The sequence below is a fragment of the Kryptolebias marmoratus genome, linkage group LG2 (assembly GCF_001649575.2).
Source record: "Kryptolebias marmoratus isolate JLee-2015 linkage group LG2, ASM164957v2, whole genome shotgun sequence".
Classification (NCBI taxonomy): domain Eukaryota; kingdom Metazoa; phylum Chordata; class Actinopteri; order Cyprinodontiformes; family Rivulidae; genus Kryptolebias; species Kryptolebias marmoratus.
Genome location: NC_051431.1, coordinates 19,079,533 through 19,102,634, shown reverse-complemented (window position 1 = coordinate 19,102,634; position 23,102 = coordinate 19,079,533). Strand labels below are relative to the sequence as shown.

General features: G+C 39.7%; 1 protein-coding gene across 3 annotated transcripts in view; it reads left to right on the top strand.

The window, feature by feature from the left end:
• lekr1 (leucine, glutamate and lysine rich 1) overlaps nucleotides 1-23,102 on the top strand; it is an 87,382-nt gene that overhangs the window by 35,396 nt on the left and 28,884 nt on the right. For all 3 annotated transcript variants that reach the window (XR_005234139.1, XM_017420013.3, XM_037980064.1), the window contains exons 4-6: nucleotides 6,063-6,140; nucleotides 8,564-8,767; nucleotides 20,614-20,689. Coding sequence is in view for 2 of the 3 variants with exons in the window: in XM_017420013.3 (XP_017275502.2) it covers nucleotides 6,063-6,140; nucleotides 8,564-8,767; nucleotides 20,614-20,689 (358 nt within the window). In the remaining variant the exon portion in view is untranslated. The remainder of the gene's footprint in view (nucleotides 1-6,062; nucleotides 6,141-8,563; nucleotides 8,768-20,613; nucleotides 20,690-23,102) is intronic.

Genomic DNA, 23,102 nt, shown 5'->3' with positions numbered 1-23,102 from the left:
TGATATATGAACGGTTGAAATAGCTGAAAAATTGCGGAACGAGTTAAATGCCGAAAAACGTACGGAATAGTGAAAGAAGAATAATAGATAAGAAAGAGAAACAGGAAAACAATGGTGTGAATGCTTAATAGCATTCACACAATGACCAGTTAATCAACTGCATTTGATCAGCAGCAGCTGGCTTCTACTTTTCCTCTTAACTCATATGGAAAAAAAAAGGGTGGATCATTTTTTCATTAAACCGTGTTCGCTTCCTAGTGTATTTTGTCTCAGTTTGAGGGGATGTTATGATAAAAAATGCTATACCTTTTCAGTTCCCATATGGGGTGAGTGGTTTAAGTGTTGTGAATGTGGACAAAAGTAAACTTATCTGGAGAGGCAATTGGAATACTGAGGAAATGTCTGGGGGAGTAAAATATACTAGAAGAAACTAGAATCTGCTTATACTATTTTGTTAAAGATCTGACAAAGTCAAAATGCAGATCCCGGATCAACTAAAGTGTACCAATTTTTTTTTTTTAAATAGCCAGTGACTCAGTTTAATAGTCAAACATTAGGTTCTTCATACAGTTAGAGAGATTTATAAAAGTGAAAATAAAATGCAAGAGTAATGTTGATTTTAAAGTTTAAAGAAAAAACTTGGTTAAAACTGACAGTTTATGATACATCATAAAACCTCAAATCTAGAAAACATTTAGGTCTGTACAGAATCCAGTAAGCCTAATGGGAACATGACCGATGCAAAAACTCCTTTGTTGTGTCAGCATAATGAAACATGTGAAATCTGGGGATATTATCACAAAGAGCACAAAGTAAACATTTCTTAAACTACAGCTAAGCCTCAACTCAATGAGGTCAAAGGTACCTACAATGACTTTTTGCTCAATTTTACAATAAATATGTACAACCTTAAAGGATGGTTGAATTTCCATGAGATCACAGGCACTTTCACAAAACACTTCAGTCCAGGACTTAGACACCTTCTAGTCGTCTCGGTGTGATTTCTGAATGGAACGAGGCGGCATCGGGGTGTTGATGACAACTTACCGCTGTTGCACCTTCGTGCTGCCAAGTGAGGTAGTAACAGAGCCGTAACAGTCAACATGTGAAAAGGGAAGCCGGTTTTGCAGCTTAAGAATGTGATGCAGGGATGACAGGCAGTCTGTGCGACCACTCAGCTGCAGGATTTAAAAGCCTAAACAACAATAAACAGATTATTTAACAAGGATAATATTCATGATGACGCACAGCAACTTTGCATTAATTAAAAAAAAAATGGTTAACCACAAAAAAGATTCCTAAACCGAGTTAATTTGTTATGTTTAGAAAATGATAAGAGGGAGACGTCTGTCACTGATGTCTGTACTGTTCCACATTTCTTTGGGTTCCACGAAGCTTGATTTCAAAAAAGTTGACGGGCAATTTAGGTGTGATTTATCTGTGATTCATAAACAATCAGAAGCCACTTAAAGACAGACTGATTTTGGCAGCCATTTCACTGAACTGTTTTGTGAAAATGCTTTATTAAATTTACTTTAAAACTACTTTAAAAATGCTTTAATTCCAAGTTGGTGATTTTCTTTTTGTTCCATGTGTGACTGTTGGGTAAGGTTCATCCTGATTTCAAAGTTGGGCCATTTGGGTTGATCAGCCATTATTTCTTTTACTGTCTGGTTCATGTGACTGACTGCAAGTTTAAACACACTCAGCCTTGTTTTGGTGTGTGTGTGTGTGTGTGAGAGAGAGAGAGAGAGTCCGTATGTTCTATATTTGTTCAGTATCTCTCTGTGCATCATATCAGCTTCCCAAATCTTTGATTCTCTTTTCAGATTTGAGAACAAAAAAAAAAGTTTGTTTTGTGTGCACGGAGCGTTACCATGACAACCTCCCAACCTTTGACATCCACCCCCTCAACCTTCTCCTCCGTTGACCGTCAGCGTTCCACACCTGTTGTGTTTCTGCGGCGCCAGATCGTTGCTTTGGAAACACACACACAGACAAACACACACGTTTCCGGGGCGTTGTGAGGACAGAGCAAAGCTGTGGAGTTCTTTTCGATTATTGTGTAAGGGACATTCAAGACCACCTTGTTTTCTCCTAATTGCTTATACACACTCTAATACTCTTGAAACTTCTGTAGCTCTTTGTCAGTCCTTAATAACCCCTCGAACATTTGAGGTATTCACAATATTTGTTCACAGACGTTTGGAATGATCATTTGACACCTGATATACATCTCATACTGCTGGCCACTGCAGATGTCCTCAGAATTGACAGGCAGTTATGAACTTCCTCCCGAGGGCTCTTTGACAGCACATCAGTGAGCTTCACAAACCTCCTCCTGTAACGCCTGGACGACATGTGTGTAAACGGTGATGGGAAGGTTCCTGCGGCTCTCTGATTGGCAGGAGTCACCGTGCGTATCCTTTCATCAGAGGATGAACACATGGCAGACGTAGGCCTGGTTGAAAGGATGGATTAGAGGGAAGGGAGGAACAGATGAAAGAAAGGATAGATGCTCTGAACAAGGGAGAACAGATGAAAGAGTGAATGGTGGAATGAGTGAAGGTCAAGAGAGAAAGAGCAAAGGATGGATGTGATTGATGTGAAGCAGCTTGTTTTCATCAGGCTTATGCACGCTGGCTGCTCTGTGTGTGTGTATCTGTGTGTGTGAGTATTGGCATTAATTGATTTCAGGGTGTATCCGAGGACCCTTTCTCCACCATTTCTTGCTTGCGTCACTCACCCAAAAAACGACTTTTCTCCTTCCTTCCTTGCTGTTTATCTCATGTTTGATTAAATCAGTAACAGCCCGTCGGGAGAGAGGAAGTCTCCTTTCAGCCCCCCCCAATTTAAAAAGAAATGAAGCTTTTTTTAAATTTTTTGCTCCCGTTTGTCTTTGGTTTTCTGTCTGTTCTCACGTCATGCCACTTCACAAAATGACATCGACCTGAAATCATGAAAGCATTTCTCCTTTCAAGTGGCTTTTCTTTGGCATTTCTATGACCACAGACTGAAGTGGGAAGAGAGGCTCGACTTACCTTCTACGTTGTAATTTCATTGTTGAGATTCACCACCATTTATGTAACCTGCCACCTGTCTGCTCAGACAGGATCCAAGCAGATGTTGGGTTTTTTTTTCACTATAATTTGTGGAGACACACCCACACGTCTGTTTTATTTTATGACATTGTTTGACTGGTTGACACATTTATTTACCCAGAAAACAAATATGTTGTCAAGGCTACAGGATGACAAGTAATGATTAATGTTTGATTCTTATTAGCATCTGTCATCAAGGACAGATGAGGTATGTCTTTAGAGCCCGCCGAACACTCCAGGTATGTCGTATATCTGCAGTCTGGAGCTTTGATGCCACGTGTCATCGAGCTGTGATAACTCACGCTCAATCCATTGTGGTTAACTTAATTAATGTTGCACACATTTTACTGCAATTATAGAATAATTAGAATATTTTCTCTTTTTTAAAGCCAAAATCTGTCAAGAAGCCATTGTAGTTTCTTTAACCAGTTCCTAATTACTGATAATGTATGATATTGACTCTTCTTGGTTTCAGTTTGTTTCCAGGGGCACCATTTGCCTTTAGCTGCAAAAAGAGCAAAAGAGCTCCACCACTCCTTCTTCTGCCCTCTTACATTTTGCTCAGAAGAGGGCAGAAGAAGGAGAACAGTGGAACTTCTGTTTGAGATATCAGGTTGTCTCTGACCAAAAAAGACCAAGAAAGAGAAAAGAGAGCTGACTGTAAAGTACAAACAGCATGCTGGTGTTAAATGGGCGGCCCACTTCAAATCATTAGTAGCCCTGAGAGAGTGAGGGCAAAAGGAGGGTTAAGTTGGCATCTCACTGGGCTGCAAGTAGTTGGAAAACAGCATTAATGAGGAACTTTCCAGAAAGTTTTGTGATTTTTAAAAGGTTCTCAACTTCCTCGAATGAACCACAGAGGCTTGCAGCCTTGTCGCCTGAGTTTTGAACATGTTTAAGATATTTGTGAGGCAACTTTCCTTTCAAAATAGTTTACAAAGTGGTTGTAAGCATCTTCAACCTGTTTCAGACCCATCTGAAATTTGCCTCAGGCGTCTCCAACTATCTCAGGAGAGCTAGAGCTGTATTTTGACTCCTGCACTGGAATTCTCTGACAGGAAAGATCTGAGGCAAATGTCCAGGACTCAAACGCATGCTGTTTAAAAATAGTAATGATTGAAAAATTGTTCTGCTTGTCTTTATTCTTGATTTCAAAAGTGTACTCCGCCAGGTTAAATCATAAATGTAAAGGCGGCTGCTGAGGTGGGTACAAAGCAAGCCCAGGTGGGTATGATGTATGCAGAGGTTGACAACAGAATAATGTGCACTACCCAGAATACAGTTTTGCAAGCTAATTTTCAAAGACTGGCCACTCGAAGCGTGGCCACACGGCTCATTGTTCAGTAAGAGTTCAATGAAAAAAGCGAGAAAGAAAAACAACAACCCAGAAACATTTAAAAGGCCTAGCATTCCTCGAAGGAATGCATATCACCCACTGCTTTTATGCCAGAGTTTTAAACCAAGATCATCTTGTGCTGAGAAGGACAGAGTTGTACCCACTTTTAGTCAGACCATGAAAATTATGTTATGACTGATCACATGTGACATTGTGAGATCTTGTTAGCACCCAGAGTATGTGCTGAGAATGACTTTCAGCTACTGCCACAAACATTAGCTCAGTATCTGTAAATCTGACTGCATTATAAGTTATTTGTTTGCCAAGGCTGATAAGCTTTGACGACTTTTGAAATTGGATTGACTTCAAAGGTTAACCAGTTGTAGATGTACATCCAATGATTACTTTATGAAAGTTTTATTAAAATCTGTTCAGTGGTTCATGAAATATTTTGGTAACTGACACACACACACACACACACATATGCAAAAACTTTACAGCCAGCGTTCGCCTTTCAGTGGCAGATGATGATACCAGATTCATATTAGCGTCTGTGACTCTGCTGTCTGTCTGTGGCAGAAATTCTCAAACCATCACTGTCAGATGATAATTTTGCTACCAGTATTTTTAGTGTAACACAAGTTTGTTGGCAAGAGATAACTTTTTTTGAAAGGAGGGTGGGAAAAAAAGCTTTATAAAGCTATAATATGTTCTCGCAGTCTTAAGTTATACAGGCAGTTTTACAGAACCCATTTCCGTGTTTAGTGAAGTGTACAAATAACTCCACAGAGTTGTCAGAAAAATCAGTGAGATTGGAAGTGAAAACAGGCTGTCTGCCGGTGAGCTCAGACATGCAGACCCTCTCAGTCTGTAGCCTCTTTGCGTGCAGTCGCAAGGTCACAGCGCTAGACAGCCAGCAACATACTTATACACACACACACGCACACACGCACGAACACATTAAGTGATCATGCTGCTGGAGAAGGAATTAGGTTCCGAAGCTGACAGGGTTAGTAGGGTTAGGGTAAAGTGTGTTTGTGTGTGTATGTGTACGGGGATTAGGAGCATACGAAGTGTGTGTGTACGTTTGTGTGCACCAATGCTGTCCAGACATGCAGTTTTAGAATTAAAACCGATATCCGTCTCAACAACAAGGTTGCAGCTGCACATGGAGGAAAAGGTGATCTCAAAAGCACATTTAAAGTGTCACACCCAAGCAGTTCAGTCCAGTTGTCAAAAGCAAACCAACGGCCCTTTTTTCTGCGCAAAGAGTTAAGATTTACAGGAAGCTTTCTTGAACTTCTGCTGATCCCTCAGGAAGGATCCACTGTAAACCCTGGCTTCTTCCATGAGAAGATTCAAGCGTAGGAGTAGTCAGGATACCAGATGTATGAATGTGGATTCTTCCTCGGTGACACTTGAGATTTGTACGTACAAACTCCAGGAGTAAATAAATTTCCTTCTGCCTGAATATATATATATATATATATATTCCTGCAAATATAATTTACAACTCACAGGAGGAGGAAAATATAAATTTACCTCTAGTCTGTCTATCTTGGTTGAAAATTTAACGACTCAACACTGGCCGAAAATTGAGCAACCATGCTGGTTTGTGTCTCCAGGGAGCAGAAGAGACGGTGGGACAAGCAGCTGTCTCAACAGGAAGACACTGAGAAGGCGCTCAGAGGAAAACTACTCAGGTTTGCTGACCTCTCGTCTTGCTCTTTCCCACACAGAGGTTGTGTCACATAACTCCCTTAAACACAATCCCTTTACTCATCCCCGGTCATTCTCCTTGTAATTATCCTCTTCCTCTGCTCCGTTGCTCTATCAGATCTCCTGACTCTTTCAGAGAGGTGGGTATGTTCGCATCCCTTTGATAACTTGAGGAGATCTGAGGCTCTGCAAAGTGCCAGTGACACTGCAGACGCTCGTGTGAGGTTGGCGCAACAGATGGAAGCACTTCTTAGCTGGCATGCAGTCATGTTTCTCACACACATCTCTCATCAGTGCTCTGAGGCACGCACATTCTGTGAAAATCCAGTGGCACTTTGATTGGAGTGCATCTCTCCGACATACAGGCAGACGTATGTGTGTGTGTGTGTGTGTGTGTGTGTGTGTGTGTGTGTGTGTCACGTACACCCAATCCACATGCGTACGCCCACCGACAGACAGGCATATATATATGCGCCTGGCCTCTCATCTGCACAAGTAGGCGTTAGATGTATGCAGGGTGTGCATTTTTTCACATGGTATCTGCTGGTATTCTCCTTCTGAGCCACTGGCAGCCTGGTGTGTTCAATTACACTGTCAATTTATTTCTCTTCCCACACAGCAGGCTCTGATCTAACCCTCTGGCTCCTATACTGCTCAACCTATAATAGCACCGGGGGTGGATGCTGTTTCAGAAGGCGTGAGAGGTTCAGAGTAAGAAGACAACAATTTACCAAATGGGCTTGACCAGAGGTGCCCAAAGACAATGTACATCTGATGAAAAGTTTTTGATCTTTGAAAAGAATTTAAAGGTTCAAACTGACTCAAGATATTAGTAAAAAATAAATATCATACACAAAAAAACATTGAAAGAAAAAAAAATCCTATTTTTTGTCAAATCATCTCCAGAAATAAAGACTGATCAGAATAATGGTAAATAGTGATATTAGTGTATATAAGGGAAAAATAAACAGCTAAGAATTCCCAGTAATGCTAGAAATAAACAGTATGACCCACATACTGGTTAACCTCATTTAAAAGAATTCAGATAGTTCAGTTATTTTAAAGTGGGGATTTGTGGAAGAGGTATGAACTGTTAAGAATAAAAAGAGCTGATCTCATTTTATTATTTCAATGGTTTTATAAATGATTTACCAGAAACAAAGTCTATATGCCACTGTTTAAATTGACTTTAGGAAAGTGGGTTTTATTTAGTGATGGTTTTGATATTGTATTGTGTTTCTTGTAAGTAACTGTTTTAAACTTCTTTATTGTCAGGACACTCGTGTAAAAAAGATCTTTGATCTCAAGGAGTTTATCCTGGTTAAATAAAGGTTGAAGAAGAAGAATTAATATCTTACTCGTGGCAGATAACTCATAGAATGACCTTCTTTTTGGAGAAATATAGATTATTTCTCACCAGATCAATGAGCTAAGACCAAAGTGGAACACTGCTGTCTTAAATAAACTCAAATCTCAGAAATTGCATAGCAGTTCATGAAATGTTATTTAATAAACCTCAATGTTGTTGTCAATTTTACACATTTCACAGTTATTCCAGCAGAAACTTTATGATATTCCGATTGAAAGTGTTACAGCAAGCGGCCGGTGACAAGGTTAATCAAGTTTTATGGAAACAACCATGCAAAGCAAAATTAACAGCACATCACTCAGGTATAGCCTTTCCACAGAAGCCCTCCTCAAAATGTCAGAACTATCACTTTAAGCAGGTCTGATGCATCTTCACCTGCTTTTTCTGACTTAGCAGGCAACTCCAGCAGCAACTACCAAGAAACAACTAACTCAAAGAGTAAATAATATTAAAGTCAACAAGGCAGTGAAAAATTGCTAATAAAACTCATATGTTAAGGTTAATTATCCTGTTACTGTATGTTAGCTGTGCTTGTAATTTTTATGACATAAGCTCCCACAATGACCTTTGCTTAGTTTGGAGCTGCAGGTCTTGCCAGATCAATCCTCACAATGACTTTTCAAAGTTTAATCTAAAGCAAATATCGTAGCAGCTGATAGAACACTGACCATCATTCTGATTTAGGTTTAAAATAAGGACCATCTTGTTTTGTAGTACCTGTTTAGTCCCATCATTGATGTTTGTTTGAAAATGGAGGGTGGCCCAGTTTTGGAGTCTATGTGTGTGCTCTTTGCACTTGACTAGCAGCTTTAAAAAGCCTCGTACGGAATAGATGGCTCCTGTCTTACGTAACAAACTTGGTTTTGATCACCAACCTGTTGACCTGTCGGTCTGCAGCTGCAGGTGTGTACTCGGGTGGTTGTTCAGAACATGCGTAAACACGTCCTTTTCAGATGCATATGAAAGACGCACTTCCTCCCAAAACATTGTAGCTCCGACATGTTTGTGCAACTCTCCACCTTTGTGTCTTTTCACCAGGCTAACAGTGGAACTGAAGGAGAAAAATGAGAAGTGGTTGTTATGTCAACAAAAGTGTGATGCCATACAGAAGCAGCTGTCGTCATGGGAGGAGAGGGAGGTACAGCTAAACCAGAAGTACCGTGCAGCTGTAGAGGAAGTGACACACATCAGGAAAACCCTGGAGGAGGTCCAGCAGGACGGGAGAGAGCTGAGGAAAGAAAGGTCTTGATTGTCAATAACTATTCTGCTTTGAGCTTTCCTCTTATTAATGCATGAATAGTTATATAACTGTTCCCATTGTAAATTAATTCACCATGGGATCCTTTATATTGATTTATTAAACCATTTTGGAACAAATGTTATTTACTTATGCTAACATTGACTTGGAAAACTATGAGTAATTAAAGGCCTGGCATTCTTTGAAAGAATGCATATTGCCTGCCAACGTTTTCACAGAGTTTTAAACTAAGATTAATTCATGATGAGAAGGGCTGGAGTTATATCTGTTTTGGTCAAACCTCGTAAATGGTAACATGCGCAGTATGCAATATTGTGAAATCTGTTTGGACTCAAAATAAGTTGTGAAGATGACTCTCAGCTATTACAACATCAGACATTAGCTCAGTATCTGTAAAACTGACTGGGTTATAACCATTTTTGTGTTGGTACAGTTGATTGGCTGTAACAGCCATCTTGAATTGGATTGATTCCAAAAGTTAATGAGTTGAGTTATTATTTTCCAAGAGATTCATAGGAATTCATCCAGTGGTTCATCGGATATTTTGCTAAGAGACTGTGTTGACTCTAACAGCTAATGCTAAAAGTTTGAGGACAGATCTTGTACGATGTGTAGGGTATGTGTTGGAGATTGCTTTCAGCTCCTACCTCACCAAATCTGAGCTCAGTATCTGTAAAATTGTTGAGTTATGGTCATTTTTGTTTGGTAAGGTCAGTTGACTGTGGTAGCCATCCTAAAATGAGTTGACTCCAAATGTTAATCAGTTGTAGACATAGTGTACTGATTATTTTCTGAAAGATTAATTAAAGTCTATCCAGTGGTTCATGAGATGATTTGACAAACACACGCATGGACAAGAGCAAAAACATCCTATTTTCACCTTCTGCTTTGGGCCAAAATGAAAGCAGTAATCAGTAAACTTATCACATATGGACCTATTTAAATTCACTTCACATGGTCTGAAAAGGACATCTATTTATAGACACTACTGTTAAATTCAATACTTAGGTCCTCCTTGGACCTGACTCTAACATGTGTCCTGGGCAATCAGACGGTAACTTGACAGCACTGAATACAGGTGTGATGGCTTTCGGGATGGATTCACTCAGACCACATTCAGAGGTGTTCTGGGACACTTTAATACAAATTAGATCAGTAGTTTGAATACAGATCTTTCCTGGACCACACTGAAGGTCTATCCACTGAGCTGACATGACTCCATGGAAGCAGCAGAGGTATTACCTGCAAGTCTCACAGATTTTTTAACAGCATTGTTAAAATGCCAACTGATTTAAATGATAATAGAGCAATCAGTAGTGTTATTCTGAAGACATTTTTTTCAGCTTAAAGCTTTACTGGATTGATTGTCAGAATCCTTTATAATGAAAAACAACATTTTGTTTCACTGATCAATAGGATTATAACTTATTAATCAGTGAGTTACCAGAACATTGTATGCGTGATGTTTCTCTATATTGTGATGTTTGCTATCACCTGCCTCCAGTGGCATCACTGTCTGAGCCAAAGGCACAAGGGGTGATCATGTTTTTACCCTCTCAGAAAGTAATCATTGGATGCACTTCTACAATTAATTAATGTTTGGGGCCAATCCATATTAAGATGGCTGCCACAGCTATGCGGCCAAAAATGGTTCGAACTTTTTCAAATGTATAGATATTGAGCTAAAATTAGGTGGTTGTAGCTGAGAGTCATTCACAGCTTATACTTTGAGTGCTAACCGGTGGACAAAATCTGTTTTTAAAACTTTGACATTAATTGTTAGAGTCAACTCTGTCGGTTAGCAAAATATCTCATGAACCATCTGCCATATTTTAAGGAAACTTTCAGAAACTAAACATTGAGTGTTTCACTTATTAACATTTGGAGTCAACTTAATTCAAGATGGCTTGCACAGCCAGTTGACATTAGGAAACTCATAAGATGGGGGATCATGCCAGATCTGTTTTTAAAACTTTGCCGTTAACTACTGGAGTGAATTCTGTTTGTTAGCAAAATATCACATGAACCACTGGGTCGATTTTAACGCCCTTGAAACCGAGTCCATTTGACCTGAAGGCCACGGGAAGGTTAATGAAACTCATGAAAGTAATCAGTGGATGTATCTTTACAGCTGATTAACTTTTGGAGTCAACCCAGTTCAAGATGGCCACCACAGCTAATTAACCTTAGCTGACAAAAAATGGTAATAACGTTGTAAACATTTACCAATATTGAGCTAAAGTTTGTTGTTGTAGTAGCTGAGACACTCCTCCAACACATTCTCATTTCGCAAGATCTCACAATATTGCATGAGATTAAGCATAACAAAATTTTAAGGTTTGAAGAAAACATCTATAACTCCATCTCTTTTCAACATAAGATGATCTTAGTTTAAAATTCGGGCACCAGAGGCTGCGGGTGATATGCATTCCTTCCTGGAATGGTAGGCCTTTAGTTTTGATTGTATGATTGTACCCGCTGTGATGGCAAAGTCACCTGTACCCTCCAACCCATTCATCCTCTATATGTTCTTAATTCATTAAATAAACGATGCACGGCAGCACCATAGCTAACTAGGTCAGGCAATGATCAAACTAATTCATTCATTTCTCAACTCAGTTGAAACAAAACATTTTATGACCTACATTAAAAAATCTGTGTGAAATAAGCTCTATTTTGATACTAATATTGTTATCCATGTGTAAAAATTAAGAATGATTAAAATCCTAAAAGATCGATGATCTTTTGGCAAATGCTGGCATTGCGAGGATTTACAGCTGATTCCGCGAATGACAGACATTGGCAAAGAGCCGAGCAGGAGCTGGCACTTTCTACTGCTTTGCTCATGTGATATCCGTGAAGAAATAATATGAAAATTTACAGCCAGTCAGAGCGATTCCTCAGCTTCAGCCCGGTGTGGGGATGAAAGTTCCAGGAAGTTCCTTTCTATTGCTGCCTATTTAAGAACTGTATTCATTTAGACCCATTCTGATGATCATATTTGACAATCAATTGGTAAACAGTAGACTGATTTCAAAAACTCAAATTGTGTTGGGTTTGTCTTTAAAAGATCTATCTAATGGTGTCAAAATATGTTGTATTTGATGAGGTTATAACAAATCAGGTGGCCTTGCTAGCTGTAGTCATCTCATTAATTGTAAATGTAAATGACTCTGTGTCAGTCACACAGCATCCCTCCAGCATCGTGTTGCATCTTCACCCACTAACAAACTTCTCTTACTGTATGTTCACAACTAAGTTGTGTAGAAAACAGCTGATGAGTTTTCAGTGTCTTTGCACTGAGCTCGATGAAGTCACAAATCATTTTTGCAAATTACTCTAAACCAGGATAACGTAAAAGGAATTATTAAGTTCAGGTAGCTGAATGAATTTGGGATTTTACAAAAACATCTGACCTGCTGATGTCCTGTTTGTTGGATTTGAATTGGATACACGGTTATTACTGAGATCTGATCTCTCCAGACACATTTTGCGGCCAGGTGTGAACACTCGTATTTAAATATATTATCTTGAAATCAGAACAGCCAGAATATGTTAGTGCCAGGTCTGAACAGGGCCTGAGAGCCAGCTTCATCCCAATTCTGTACTTTTCCAACTTTTCTACCCTACTTCCCAACTGGGAAATGGGTTCCCATCGCCTAATTTTAATTATTCAGAGCTCTTTTTTCTTCCTGACTGGTCAGCTGAAGTAAAAAAAACCTACATCCTTTGTGTGGGCGCAGCACGAGTGTAGCTCTCAGTGTTAAGAGTTGCACCCTGATTCCAGGTGTTCGGTGTTAACGCTCCATGTGTGGCCGTCTTTCCCAGCACAGCACACGCTGTTCAAATAACCTTGCATGTAGAGCTGTTTATCTGTGTCAATACCTTATCGCGTGTTTTTTTATCACATTGACTAAACGTCCCTGATATCTCGGTTTGCAGATAACACTGAACTAAATACAAACCTTTGATTTATCACATGCATGGTGCTTTTAGTAGCTAAACTTTTCTTTGAGAAAGTTGAAAAATCTATTATTGTAAACATTTTAGGAGCAGTTTTAAGCTATCGGATAGATTTTTGTAAACAGTTCAGGGAAACTGGCTCGCAATCTTTTTTTTACAGGACACTCCATTCTTCAGCTTTACCCTGAGAGTCACAACAAGAGCATTTTCTCAGGCAGGTCGTCGGCTCGTCACAGAGCTTGGACTGTGGGACCAAACCACACAGGCACAGACAGAACATGCAAACTGTACAGAAAGGCCTCAGCCGAACAGCAGACTCAAATCCACATGGTGCTGACCACTCCACCAGCTGTGAACGCCTGGATTAATCCCATGAAAGATTACCAAAAATATTATCCTAAATTGATGTGCTAGCTACATACCTCATCACCACTTGACAGATTTTAATAAAACTCACAGAAAGTAAGCACTGGATGTACATCTTCAACTAATTACCTTTTGGATACAACACAATATATGATGGTCACCAGAACTAATCAGCCTTAGCCAACACAGAAACTGCTCTAACTCAGATATTGAGCTGACATTTTGGTGTGATTGTAGGTGAGAGTTACAACACATAGTCCAAGCAAAACCAGATTGCACGAGCTATTGCGATACCATGTGAGCATAACAGCATTTTCAAGGTTTGACCTAAAAAACCGTAACTCCCATCATTTCTCAACATAAGATTATCTTAGTTTCAAGCTTTGCATGAAAGGCGGTGGACGATATGCATTCCTTTAAAAAAGATCCTCCTCTTGTGTCATACTTTTTTATCCTGATAATATTAACACGTGGTGCTATCTGAAAAACTTAAAGTTTTTATTCTTATATTTCAAGCTTTATTTACCTAAAAGGGACTGTATAATTATCAAGTGCCATACAGGCAAGTTGAAGTTACAAAAGCTAAAGAATAAATTTTGTTTGATTATGAACATTATCTTGGATGAAAGGAATCCTAAAAAAAGGATCAATCTTGGACAACACACAAAACCCACTATTCTACTGTTTTATAGGAATAGAGAACAGCATGTAGGATGGAGTTTTGTTGGTTTGGTGTTCTAGATATGAGCTGCTCCATAAGAAAAAGTTTACTGTCCAAGGGCACTTTTCTTGGATGACATTTTAAAGATTTTGGTAATAAAGGTGTCACCAATGAACAGAGTACACTCTACTAAACTGTTGATCTATTGGAGAAAATATTCTTTTCAAACAGTCCCAGGAATCATAAACCAGCAGAGTTCCAGGTAGAGTCACAAAAGAGGTCATAACAGAACCTTCCCCAGCATTTTTAGCATATCTGCAGATGAGTCAACAAAGACTCCTGCCCGAAATAAGAAGAGTAATCAAGACTCAAAGAGGGATGCAGCTGTGACCCTGATTAAAAAAGAAGAAAAAAGAGACAAAGACGTTGATGTTTTATCTGTATGTAGTTTGTGAGTCTTTACGGTGGATTATCCTGTTGTATTTCACTGAGAAGCACAATTAGAGCAACTGTCACTGTGACAAAAATAAAACACGAGATTAATCACTGACAGGAAAAGCAGAAACGATTTGAAAGAAAACCACAGTTCCTGGAGTTCATGTTTACTCAATAGCTATCTCTCCAAGGAAATTATGGAGTGCTGTGTTTAATTTACACTGAAGCAAATAGGACAGTGATGCAAACTTACATTGGAGTTGACATCAGAGGAAAACCATAACTTCTTACGCACAGTGTAGGGTTTGGTTCTTATTTTCATGCTCAGGCTTCTCTGTCTCTCTCTTTTATTTCTCTTATTGTTCTTCAAGCTGGTAGAATTTCCATTATTAAGCCGTAGTTAAATAGTATATGCAGTAAACGTCTTTGTGTTTCTACATAGATTCTGGACATGCGATCATTTTAAATGATAAACTCACAAAACTGAGCTTCAGTCATTGAAAACAGGCGCTGTATTTTTCCAGATGGTGAGTGACTTTCATTATAAAAATAACAGAAAGGCTTTCTCCCTTTATATTTACATTGATTAACAGGCATGATGTTTATAGCCTCAATGAAGTTCATTAAATAATGCATTTTGATTGTAGGTTGCAGAGCACATCGTGTTCCCAGCACACTCAGGAACATTGTGTGTTTGAGCGTTGGTAAACTGTGTTTTAAATGATCACAGGTCTGATCAGGTACACAGTCGTTAGTGTTGTGTTCTTTAAATAAATCCTACCAGGCTGTTTGTCACTCTTACTGTTGTGGAAAAAGAGACATTGGATCACGACTGGGGTTCTGAAAAATTTACAGCTAGTTTTAAAACAACACATTTTTATGAGGATACCCATTTTATTATTGGCATCAGATTTATGTACATTTTTAATTTTTACATGAAATTAAAGAGTTAAACCCAAGTGATTACACTGTTGATCTGCAATGTTGTCATTGCAATGTTTGATCATGTATTTATTTTTGGCATGTTAATAGTCATCCATCCATCAGTTTTCTAGACCTTCTAGATCAAGGGTAGACAATCCTGGTCCTCGAGGGCCACCATCCTGCATGTTTGACTTGTTCCTCTGCTCCAACACACCTGATTTGAATCAATGGGTGATTAACAGGCTTCTGCAGAACATGAAGAGGTGATTTAACCATGAATCAGGTGTGTTGGAGCAGGGAAACAAGGAAAACATGCAGGATGGTGGCCCTCAAGGATCAGGGTTGCCAACCCCTGTTCTAGATCCTGTTCAGGATCACAAGCAGCTGGTGTCTGTCTTCAGCAGCCAACAGGTGAAACGCCATTTACACATGCACTCATACATAGGGCAATTAGTTCCTAAATAATCAATGATTTTGGACTGTGGAAAGAAACCAGAGTATCTAAAGAAAACTCACACATGCAAACTCCACACATAAACTTATGAACCCAGAACCTTCAACCAACTGCTCAACCCGCAGCCTATATTAACAGGCATTGAATATTTTTTGAAATAGCAGTTTTGATTACAACGCTCTCTCTTCACACCATCTTGTCAGTAAGTCATGCACAGTCGCAACATTTATTAACATTCTGCGTTGCATTATTTTCCTCCAAAAAGTTGTTCTGATGATGGAAGAGTTGAGTCATTGTTCCAACATTCTCAGAGTCATTAATGTCTGTTCTCCATGGCGGCCAATTCATGTGTGATGATGTCTCTGAACCACTTCTTGATAAATTAGGCCTGTTGAATCCTGGCGCTGTCATTTTAGAATATGTCTGTGCCATCAGGGAAATGGAAAAAAAAATCCATCTATCTTTTTCTGTTCCTGCTTTGTCCTGTTCAGGGTAAAGGGGCACTGGAGTCAATATCCAGCAGTCAACAAGTGTATAAATCGGATGGGTTAGTCTGTCACACAGCAACAGAGCTAACCCCCACATCACTGTGTAACCTGATAACACACCTGATGAGGTTCATGTTATTGTTTATCTCTCTGTGTGTGTCTGTGTGCATATGTGTTTGTGTGCCTGTTATCCAAATATCTCATGAACCACTGGACAAATTTTAATTAAAAAGTAATCAATGAATGCACATCAACACCTGAAAATCTTTTGGAGTCAACCTTATTCAAGATGGTTGCCCCAGACAACCAACCTTAGAAACACAAACATGGCTGTGTAGAAGGAGCTTGTGCATAATGTTATTTTCAAAGTTTGATCGTAACGGATAAAAGGTTGTCATTTCTCAACATAAGATGATTTTAGTTTAAACTGGCATGAAAGGTGGTGGGCAATATGCATTCCTTTTGAAAAATGCGTGGCCTTTAGAAAGTAAGCTTTGCTTTAGTAATTTTTTAAGTTTTACCTAATCTTCTTCCAAATTCTGACTATCTTATAGTACTGCTTAATACAAAGTTAAAATTAAGTGTTAAATTGTTTAAAGCTACAGATGCACAGCTGAATAAGTTGTACATGTTAAAACATGTTAGTATTTATCTTATTTTTAGCTTTTAAACCGTAAACAATAAAGCTGGAGCAAGCTCAAAGCCAAGTCGGTGCTGCTAAAACTATTTTTTTTTGTTGTAATAACAGAGATAAGTGCGCCTTTAATCTGTTGGTTCATGTGCAGCTGCAGTTCTGATTTGTAATACGGAAGATTTCAGCTGCTGATGAAAATCAGTTGTGAAGTGACTGTGAAAAGACAATCTTAGAAACCGCAAAGATCGCAGCTTCCTGAGGCCAAATTAAAAGTGAAGGGTGGTGAGAACTGATGGAGAGAAATGAGAGACATACGTGACAGATAGAGGGAGGATAAAGGAAGGGATGACACGAGGAGGGCTGTGGTTTAGTTGGTTACGTCACACGCTGGCTCTCGCAGGAAGCACATGTGATGCACACACATTCAGGCCAAACGTCACGGCCTGCCCTCGATTCTGTCAGGAGTGACAGGGTTTAAAACGACGAAACAGAGCGAGTGATGGGAAGAGCCCGGAGAGAAGGGAAGCCGCAATAAATGGAAAGAGTGAAAGATTTTAAAAGTCAAGAGAGGTCAGGAGTATCTCTGCTTCCTCATCCATCTTTTGAATGTGAGAGAACATGTCTTGAGTGGTTTCAAGCAGCCAAGTTTTCGTGACAAAAATGATGTTCTCAGAAGCCCTCCACACCGCTCCAGAGACACCGGATTAGTGCCTTGGGCATAGGAGAACTGCCTCATTTACGATTATTTCACACTTTCTTTCTTCTATTTCTGTTTTTTTTTTAGTGTAAAGCATTACATCAACATTTTCTTTTTATTTCCAGTTCATAAATCATCCTTGATGTAAAATTAGGTTGGGGTTTTTTTATACACAGCTTTGAAAATCAGCTTTAAAAATCTGGGTTAGATATTTTATTGTCTTTGCAATTGTAATAACCTCCCCAGGTGGAGAGCTGGGTCCCTAAAAACAGCTTGATGGATGGAGGATGTCAGCAGAGGTTGCTGTTAACTCTTAATCTACATCAATGATTTACACGCAATAAGAATATGTTAATAAAAAAAAAAAAGCTATTTAAATTTGCCCCTGAGGTGGGCCATCATTTGTCTGGGTGTGCACACAGGGATGTTATCAGCGCAGAGTAAAAAGAGAATGTGCCTTTTGAAGAGGTAACACACACACACACACACACTCTCATCTGTTCTTAAAAGCAGGCTGGCGTGTGAGCAAATGAAAGAATGTTCTCAGATTTTCTCATCATTCGTTCCTATAATCCCCCCCTCAAACCTCCTTTTGAGGGCTGAATCTGCACGCACGTGCTCCCTGGGGTGGTGGTGGTGGTTGTTGGGTGGGGGTGTCCTCGCACATACCCTCGGAGTAAAATACATGAGTCTAACACACACACACACACACGCATCCTTCAAGTTGATTTTGAAACTGCTGGTACACTATTTTTCCAGAGATCTGCCCTCCTTTTTTTTTGGTAATCGGAGGGGAATTATATCTGACAGGTCACATACACACTCCAGCCCTGAACAGCCCCCTAACACATACACACGCACGCACACACACACACACACACACACACACACACACTCCCACATCCCCCATACAGACATATAGAGACACTGTATGCATCAGCAGTTTGTTCCATATTAAAAAGGTTTCAGCTTCATAAATCTGCCAAATCCTCACATCCAGTCTCTCTCTTCTGGCAAAGACTTAAGTCAAAGAAAAAAAAATCTGACGACTCTTTGCTTCTGACTCACACACACAAAGCATATCATCCTGCAGAACTGTTCATGCTACATTGTTAGAAACATATCTAGAGGAACATTTTACACCCCGGTTGATGTTTTAAGAAGCGACGGCTCCCTTCACAGAATCCCTCTTTAATAGGACCGGAGCACTTTTAAATGGGAGTCAAAGCTGGGCATCAAAGTTGCCCCTTTCCCCCCTCTCTCGCTCTGTCTCTCTGGGAGTGTTGGTGCATAAACGTCTGGCTGCATCTCTTTCGGTGCTTCTCTTCATGTGCGGATGTGTGCGTGGTCAGCAGGCTGAAGTGATTATCCAGAGCCAGTGGAGTGAATAATATTGTGTCTGTCCCCACTAAGAAGAGAAGGAATGTGGCCGCTGCTCTTTATTATGTAGATTATCTGTTGCTTTATCAGATATGCACGGAGTCAAGTGTGCACACACCTGTTCACACAAAGGCATCATGCCACATAAAGAATCTCCAACATGCAGCGGGCTTTAAAAGAATAACCCGAGCAAAATCCCCTTAGGATTTTTTTTTTCTGTCACAGTCGCATGCCAGATGTATGTACACTTGTAATATCTTTGCACATGTTAACTTTGCTAAATGATGTGTATTTACATCATCACTGTTTCAGGGGGATTACTTCTGTTAGCACAGTGCTGAAAAGGTGGAAATTATTCTTTGAAAGCTTACTTGAAAAGTATTTTTCACCAACTCAAGTTGTATAAACATTTGCTAAAAGCAGCCACTTCCCTCCATATGTCTCTGGCATTTATTGTCCTTCACATGTTATCATCCAGACCAGCTGCTGAACTGACACATTATTGTTTGTACAGAAGATCAACAGTTTAATAAAATGTATTTTCTTTGGCCATCTCAAGCTCATCTCCCACAGTTCATTCATCTTTCTTTCTTTCTTTCTTTCTTTCTTTCTTTCTTTCTTTCTTTCTTTCTTTCTTTCTTTCTTTCTTTCTTTCTTTCTAAAGAAATATGTTTGTGTAAATATTTTTGGATCTTTCTTTAATTATGACAGGTAGATATATGATGCGCACAGATAAAATAGTTACTACAGGGCTATTTGGTCATTGACAAATGTAAATTTGTGTGTCAGTACATTGGAAACTTGTATTTTTGTTCATTTCTTTTGGGTTTTTTTGCATTTCTTTCTGATTATGCTTTGATCTCTTTATTTAAACTAGAGCAGAGGTGTCCAATCCTGGTCCTCGAGGGCCACCATCCTGCATGTTTTTCTTGTTTCCCTGCTCCAACACACCTGATTCAGTGGTTAAATTACCTCTTCATGTTCTGCAGAAGCCTGTTAATCACCCATTGATTCAAATCAGGTGTGTTGGAGCTGAGAAACAAGTAAAACCTGCAGGATGGTGGCCCTCCAGGACCAGGATTGGACACCCCTGATCTAGGGGGATTGGAAGTCTTTTTAAAACAGAAGTTAAAGCAGCCACTGATTGTGAATATTTTGTTCAAAATCTCAAAGATATATTTCAAATCATTTGAAGTGGGGTTGCGTGGAAATGTTATGAACAGTACTTTCTTACATGCTGTAGATAGCTCTTTACTCAGTTTGGAGTAATAGAATATAATTCTGAGCAGCTTAGCAGACTAATGGCTCGTCCTGTCAGGGCTTACTGTGTGCCACCAACAATTTTGCATTACACAGCAGAAATGTTTTAAGATGGTCTCTAATTTGGACTAGCTGTTAGCTCTTCAACTCTGTTACTTAAATTTTATTTCTCCAAAATGAGTTCAATCAGACAGCTATGTACAACAGGTAAGGTACTGATTGTTTACAACCTTTCAACATAACCCCTCGTCAAAGGATCTGAACTATCCCTTTAAGACTCATACAGAAAACCTCCATCTGCTTTTAGAGACAGATGGCTATTTGCTTCTGCTGTATCGAAAAACGGCTGGGAGGTGTTTAGCCCCGAGCCGCTTTCTGTTTGAACACGACTTCATATGGTGCAGCTGACCTGATGCTACATTTATACTCCACCTCCAAACACAGTTTGGTTAGAGTAGACATCTTATTTTGAGAAAGGCAAAAAATATGCAGGTTCTTTTGCAAACCAAGATACTAAGTTGCTGTGAGCTAACTCCTCACTGTGTGTGTCCAATGTGTGTGTTTACAGAGATTCTTTGATCGTGTCTCATGAGAGAATCCTAACCAAGTTACAGCAGGACTACAGACATCAACTGGACACAGAGGTAATTCTGTCTCATAACTATTTAGTATTTGAAAAGGCAAAAATGTCCCAGTTTGTTTCCCTTAATGGCACAAATTGAACAAATTATCAACCAACATCCTTGCTGATTTCGATGTGTAAAATTACAGAAAAAGTAAAAAAATCAATGAATCTGAATTTAAATAAACAGGAGGCAATGAGTGTAATCTCAGTTCGCAAATGTAATTCAGATGACGCAGTGTTTTAGCGTATGATGCACTCAAACAAACTGGAACTGGGCTCTGTGACTGCGGCTGTTTACGACTCGCAGACACCGAAGTAAACAAACGTTTAGGACTGCGTCCAAGCCATTGTCGTGGTTCAGAGGAGTTTAATCGGGAGAATCCTGACACACAATGTGGATGAGATTATGAGGGCTCTGAGAACACCAGTCTGTTTAGCACTAGATAAACTAAACACACACATATATATAAATACACGCGCACATACGCACACACAAACCCAGTCTGTGTTTTATTAGAGTTGTACTGGGTCTTGCTCTGTTTGTCTGTCTCCCTGTCGGGTGTTAGGAGATACCGACGTTGTGTCCCAACGAGGAGGAATTATGTGTCATAAAACAGCTGCTTTGCCTGTAGAAATATGGCAAAAACAGTAAAGTTAGGTTTGTTGCTCATGTTGCAATATTTTACAATTAAATGTTGGCATAGAAAGCACATTTTGCTGTAAAGACCCATGTTTTAGCTCAACGTCTAGGAGTGCACATACATTAGATAGAAAAAGTCAGAGTGACACCTATTCGTGCATTTCACACCTCAGGATTATTTTTGCTCTTTGTACATTTAATTTTAAGTAATTTGGCTCAGACAGTGTCAGAACTACAAACCGTCTCTTATGTTGTTGGAAAATATGTGCTGACGTAAATTAAACCAATGTAACTTGATTAGTCGAGATGAAGACTTGCAGTGAAAATAACCAATTCACCACAAGTTCTGCTGCTGGAAATACCCATCTGATAACACAAGTTGCAGGGACACGCACTTTTGTCTTTGCTAACTCTGCTAGCAGGGATATTTGCATTATTTTTCACCAGTTAAATGCATTACAGTGTTCTAGCTGCAGATGTGTGGCTCACCTGTGACCGTAACTTCCACTTTGTAATTCTTTCAAAAAAAAACCCCTATTTGGCAAGTGTTATGCCAACAAAGCCACTCTACCTGGAAAAGTACCATGTTGGTTGGCAAACAGCACGGTGTTGGTACTCAGAACAACAAAGGGTTTTTCCAGCAAACAGGTTCCAGTGCTAAACCAGAGGCGGAGCGAGCTTAGAGCCGGCTCTTTCTGGTGTCTGATAAACCGGTGCTAACTCAGCCAGCACCAAATCTTTGCTGGGCCAGAGCAAAGAACTTAAGAGGCGGGTTCATGGAGACCAACAATCAGTGAAAATGTTCTGAGTCCCGTGTTTAAACATCTTGATTTGGTTTCACTTTACTTTTCTCAACTCAAGACAAAATACTTCACTGAACAAAAAGTGAAGAAAACTGTGGGAAATTTGTGATATGTAAGCAGTGTTTTGCAGAGAAGATAGGTTGGAGGTTAAAAAAAAAGTCTGTAAGCAAAAAAAAACAACATGTGGAGGTGGTTTATAAGATTAGATGAGATGATGTATAAATCTCTGAGCTAGCAGGAACTGATACAGTTTTTTTGCCGTGTCACGCATCTCCTACATTCAGACCGGTTTAGCTCTCTAAAAGTTCCCAACCTAGATTTAAAAATGTCACAAACACACCCACCCAACACAAACACGCATTAAGACACTAACACATACGAGCTTCGAGACTTCTCCCACACTCACAAACGCCCATGTAGGTTATTTCTCATTCTGGGCTCCCTGACCTCGCAGTAGGTTTATACCCACGGAAAGGAAGTGGTCACACCGATGCACTTTTCAAATACATTACGAACTGCAGCTGTGTATACACACACACAGACATACACACATAAAAGAATATATGTGCACAGATCAACCATCCTCCTCACACGTACATTCAACCATCAAAAAGGAAGTGGTGTTTTCTCATTTCATGACACACGCAATCTTATTCTCTCGTACAGCATCTCAAACCAAAACCATAACACACACACACACACGCACAGGGTTAAACATACACATTTTCACACGCCAGCCTGCCTTTTTTGTCATTTTCTCTGACACCCACATCCACTTTTTTTTTTTTCACACTTGCAGTCATAAGAGCATGCAGGCACGCACACAGATAAACACACAATCACAATGGTCTCGGCTCCTGGCACCGGCGCTTGCTTCGTCTGATCTCTTATGCCGGCAGAAAAACACAAGATGGCCTTGGCCGACCCCAGGCCAAAAATAAATTGCTTTGTGTGTTAAGAGCCAAAGGTGGCGTTTTATGAACCCCCCC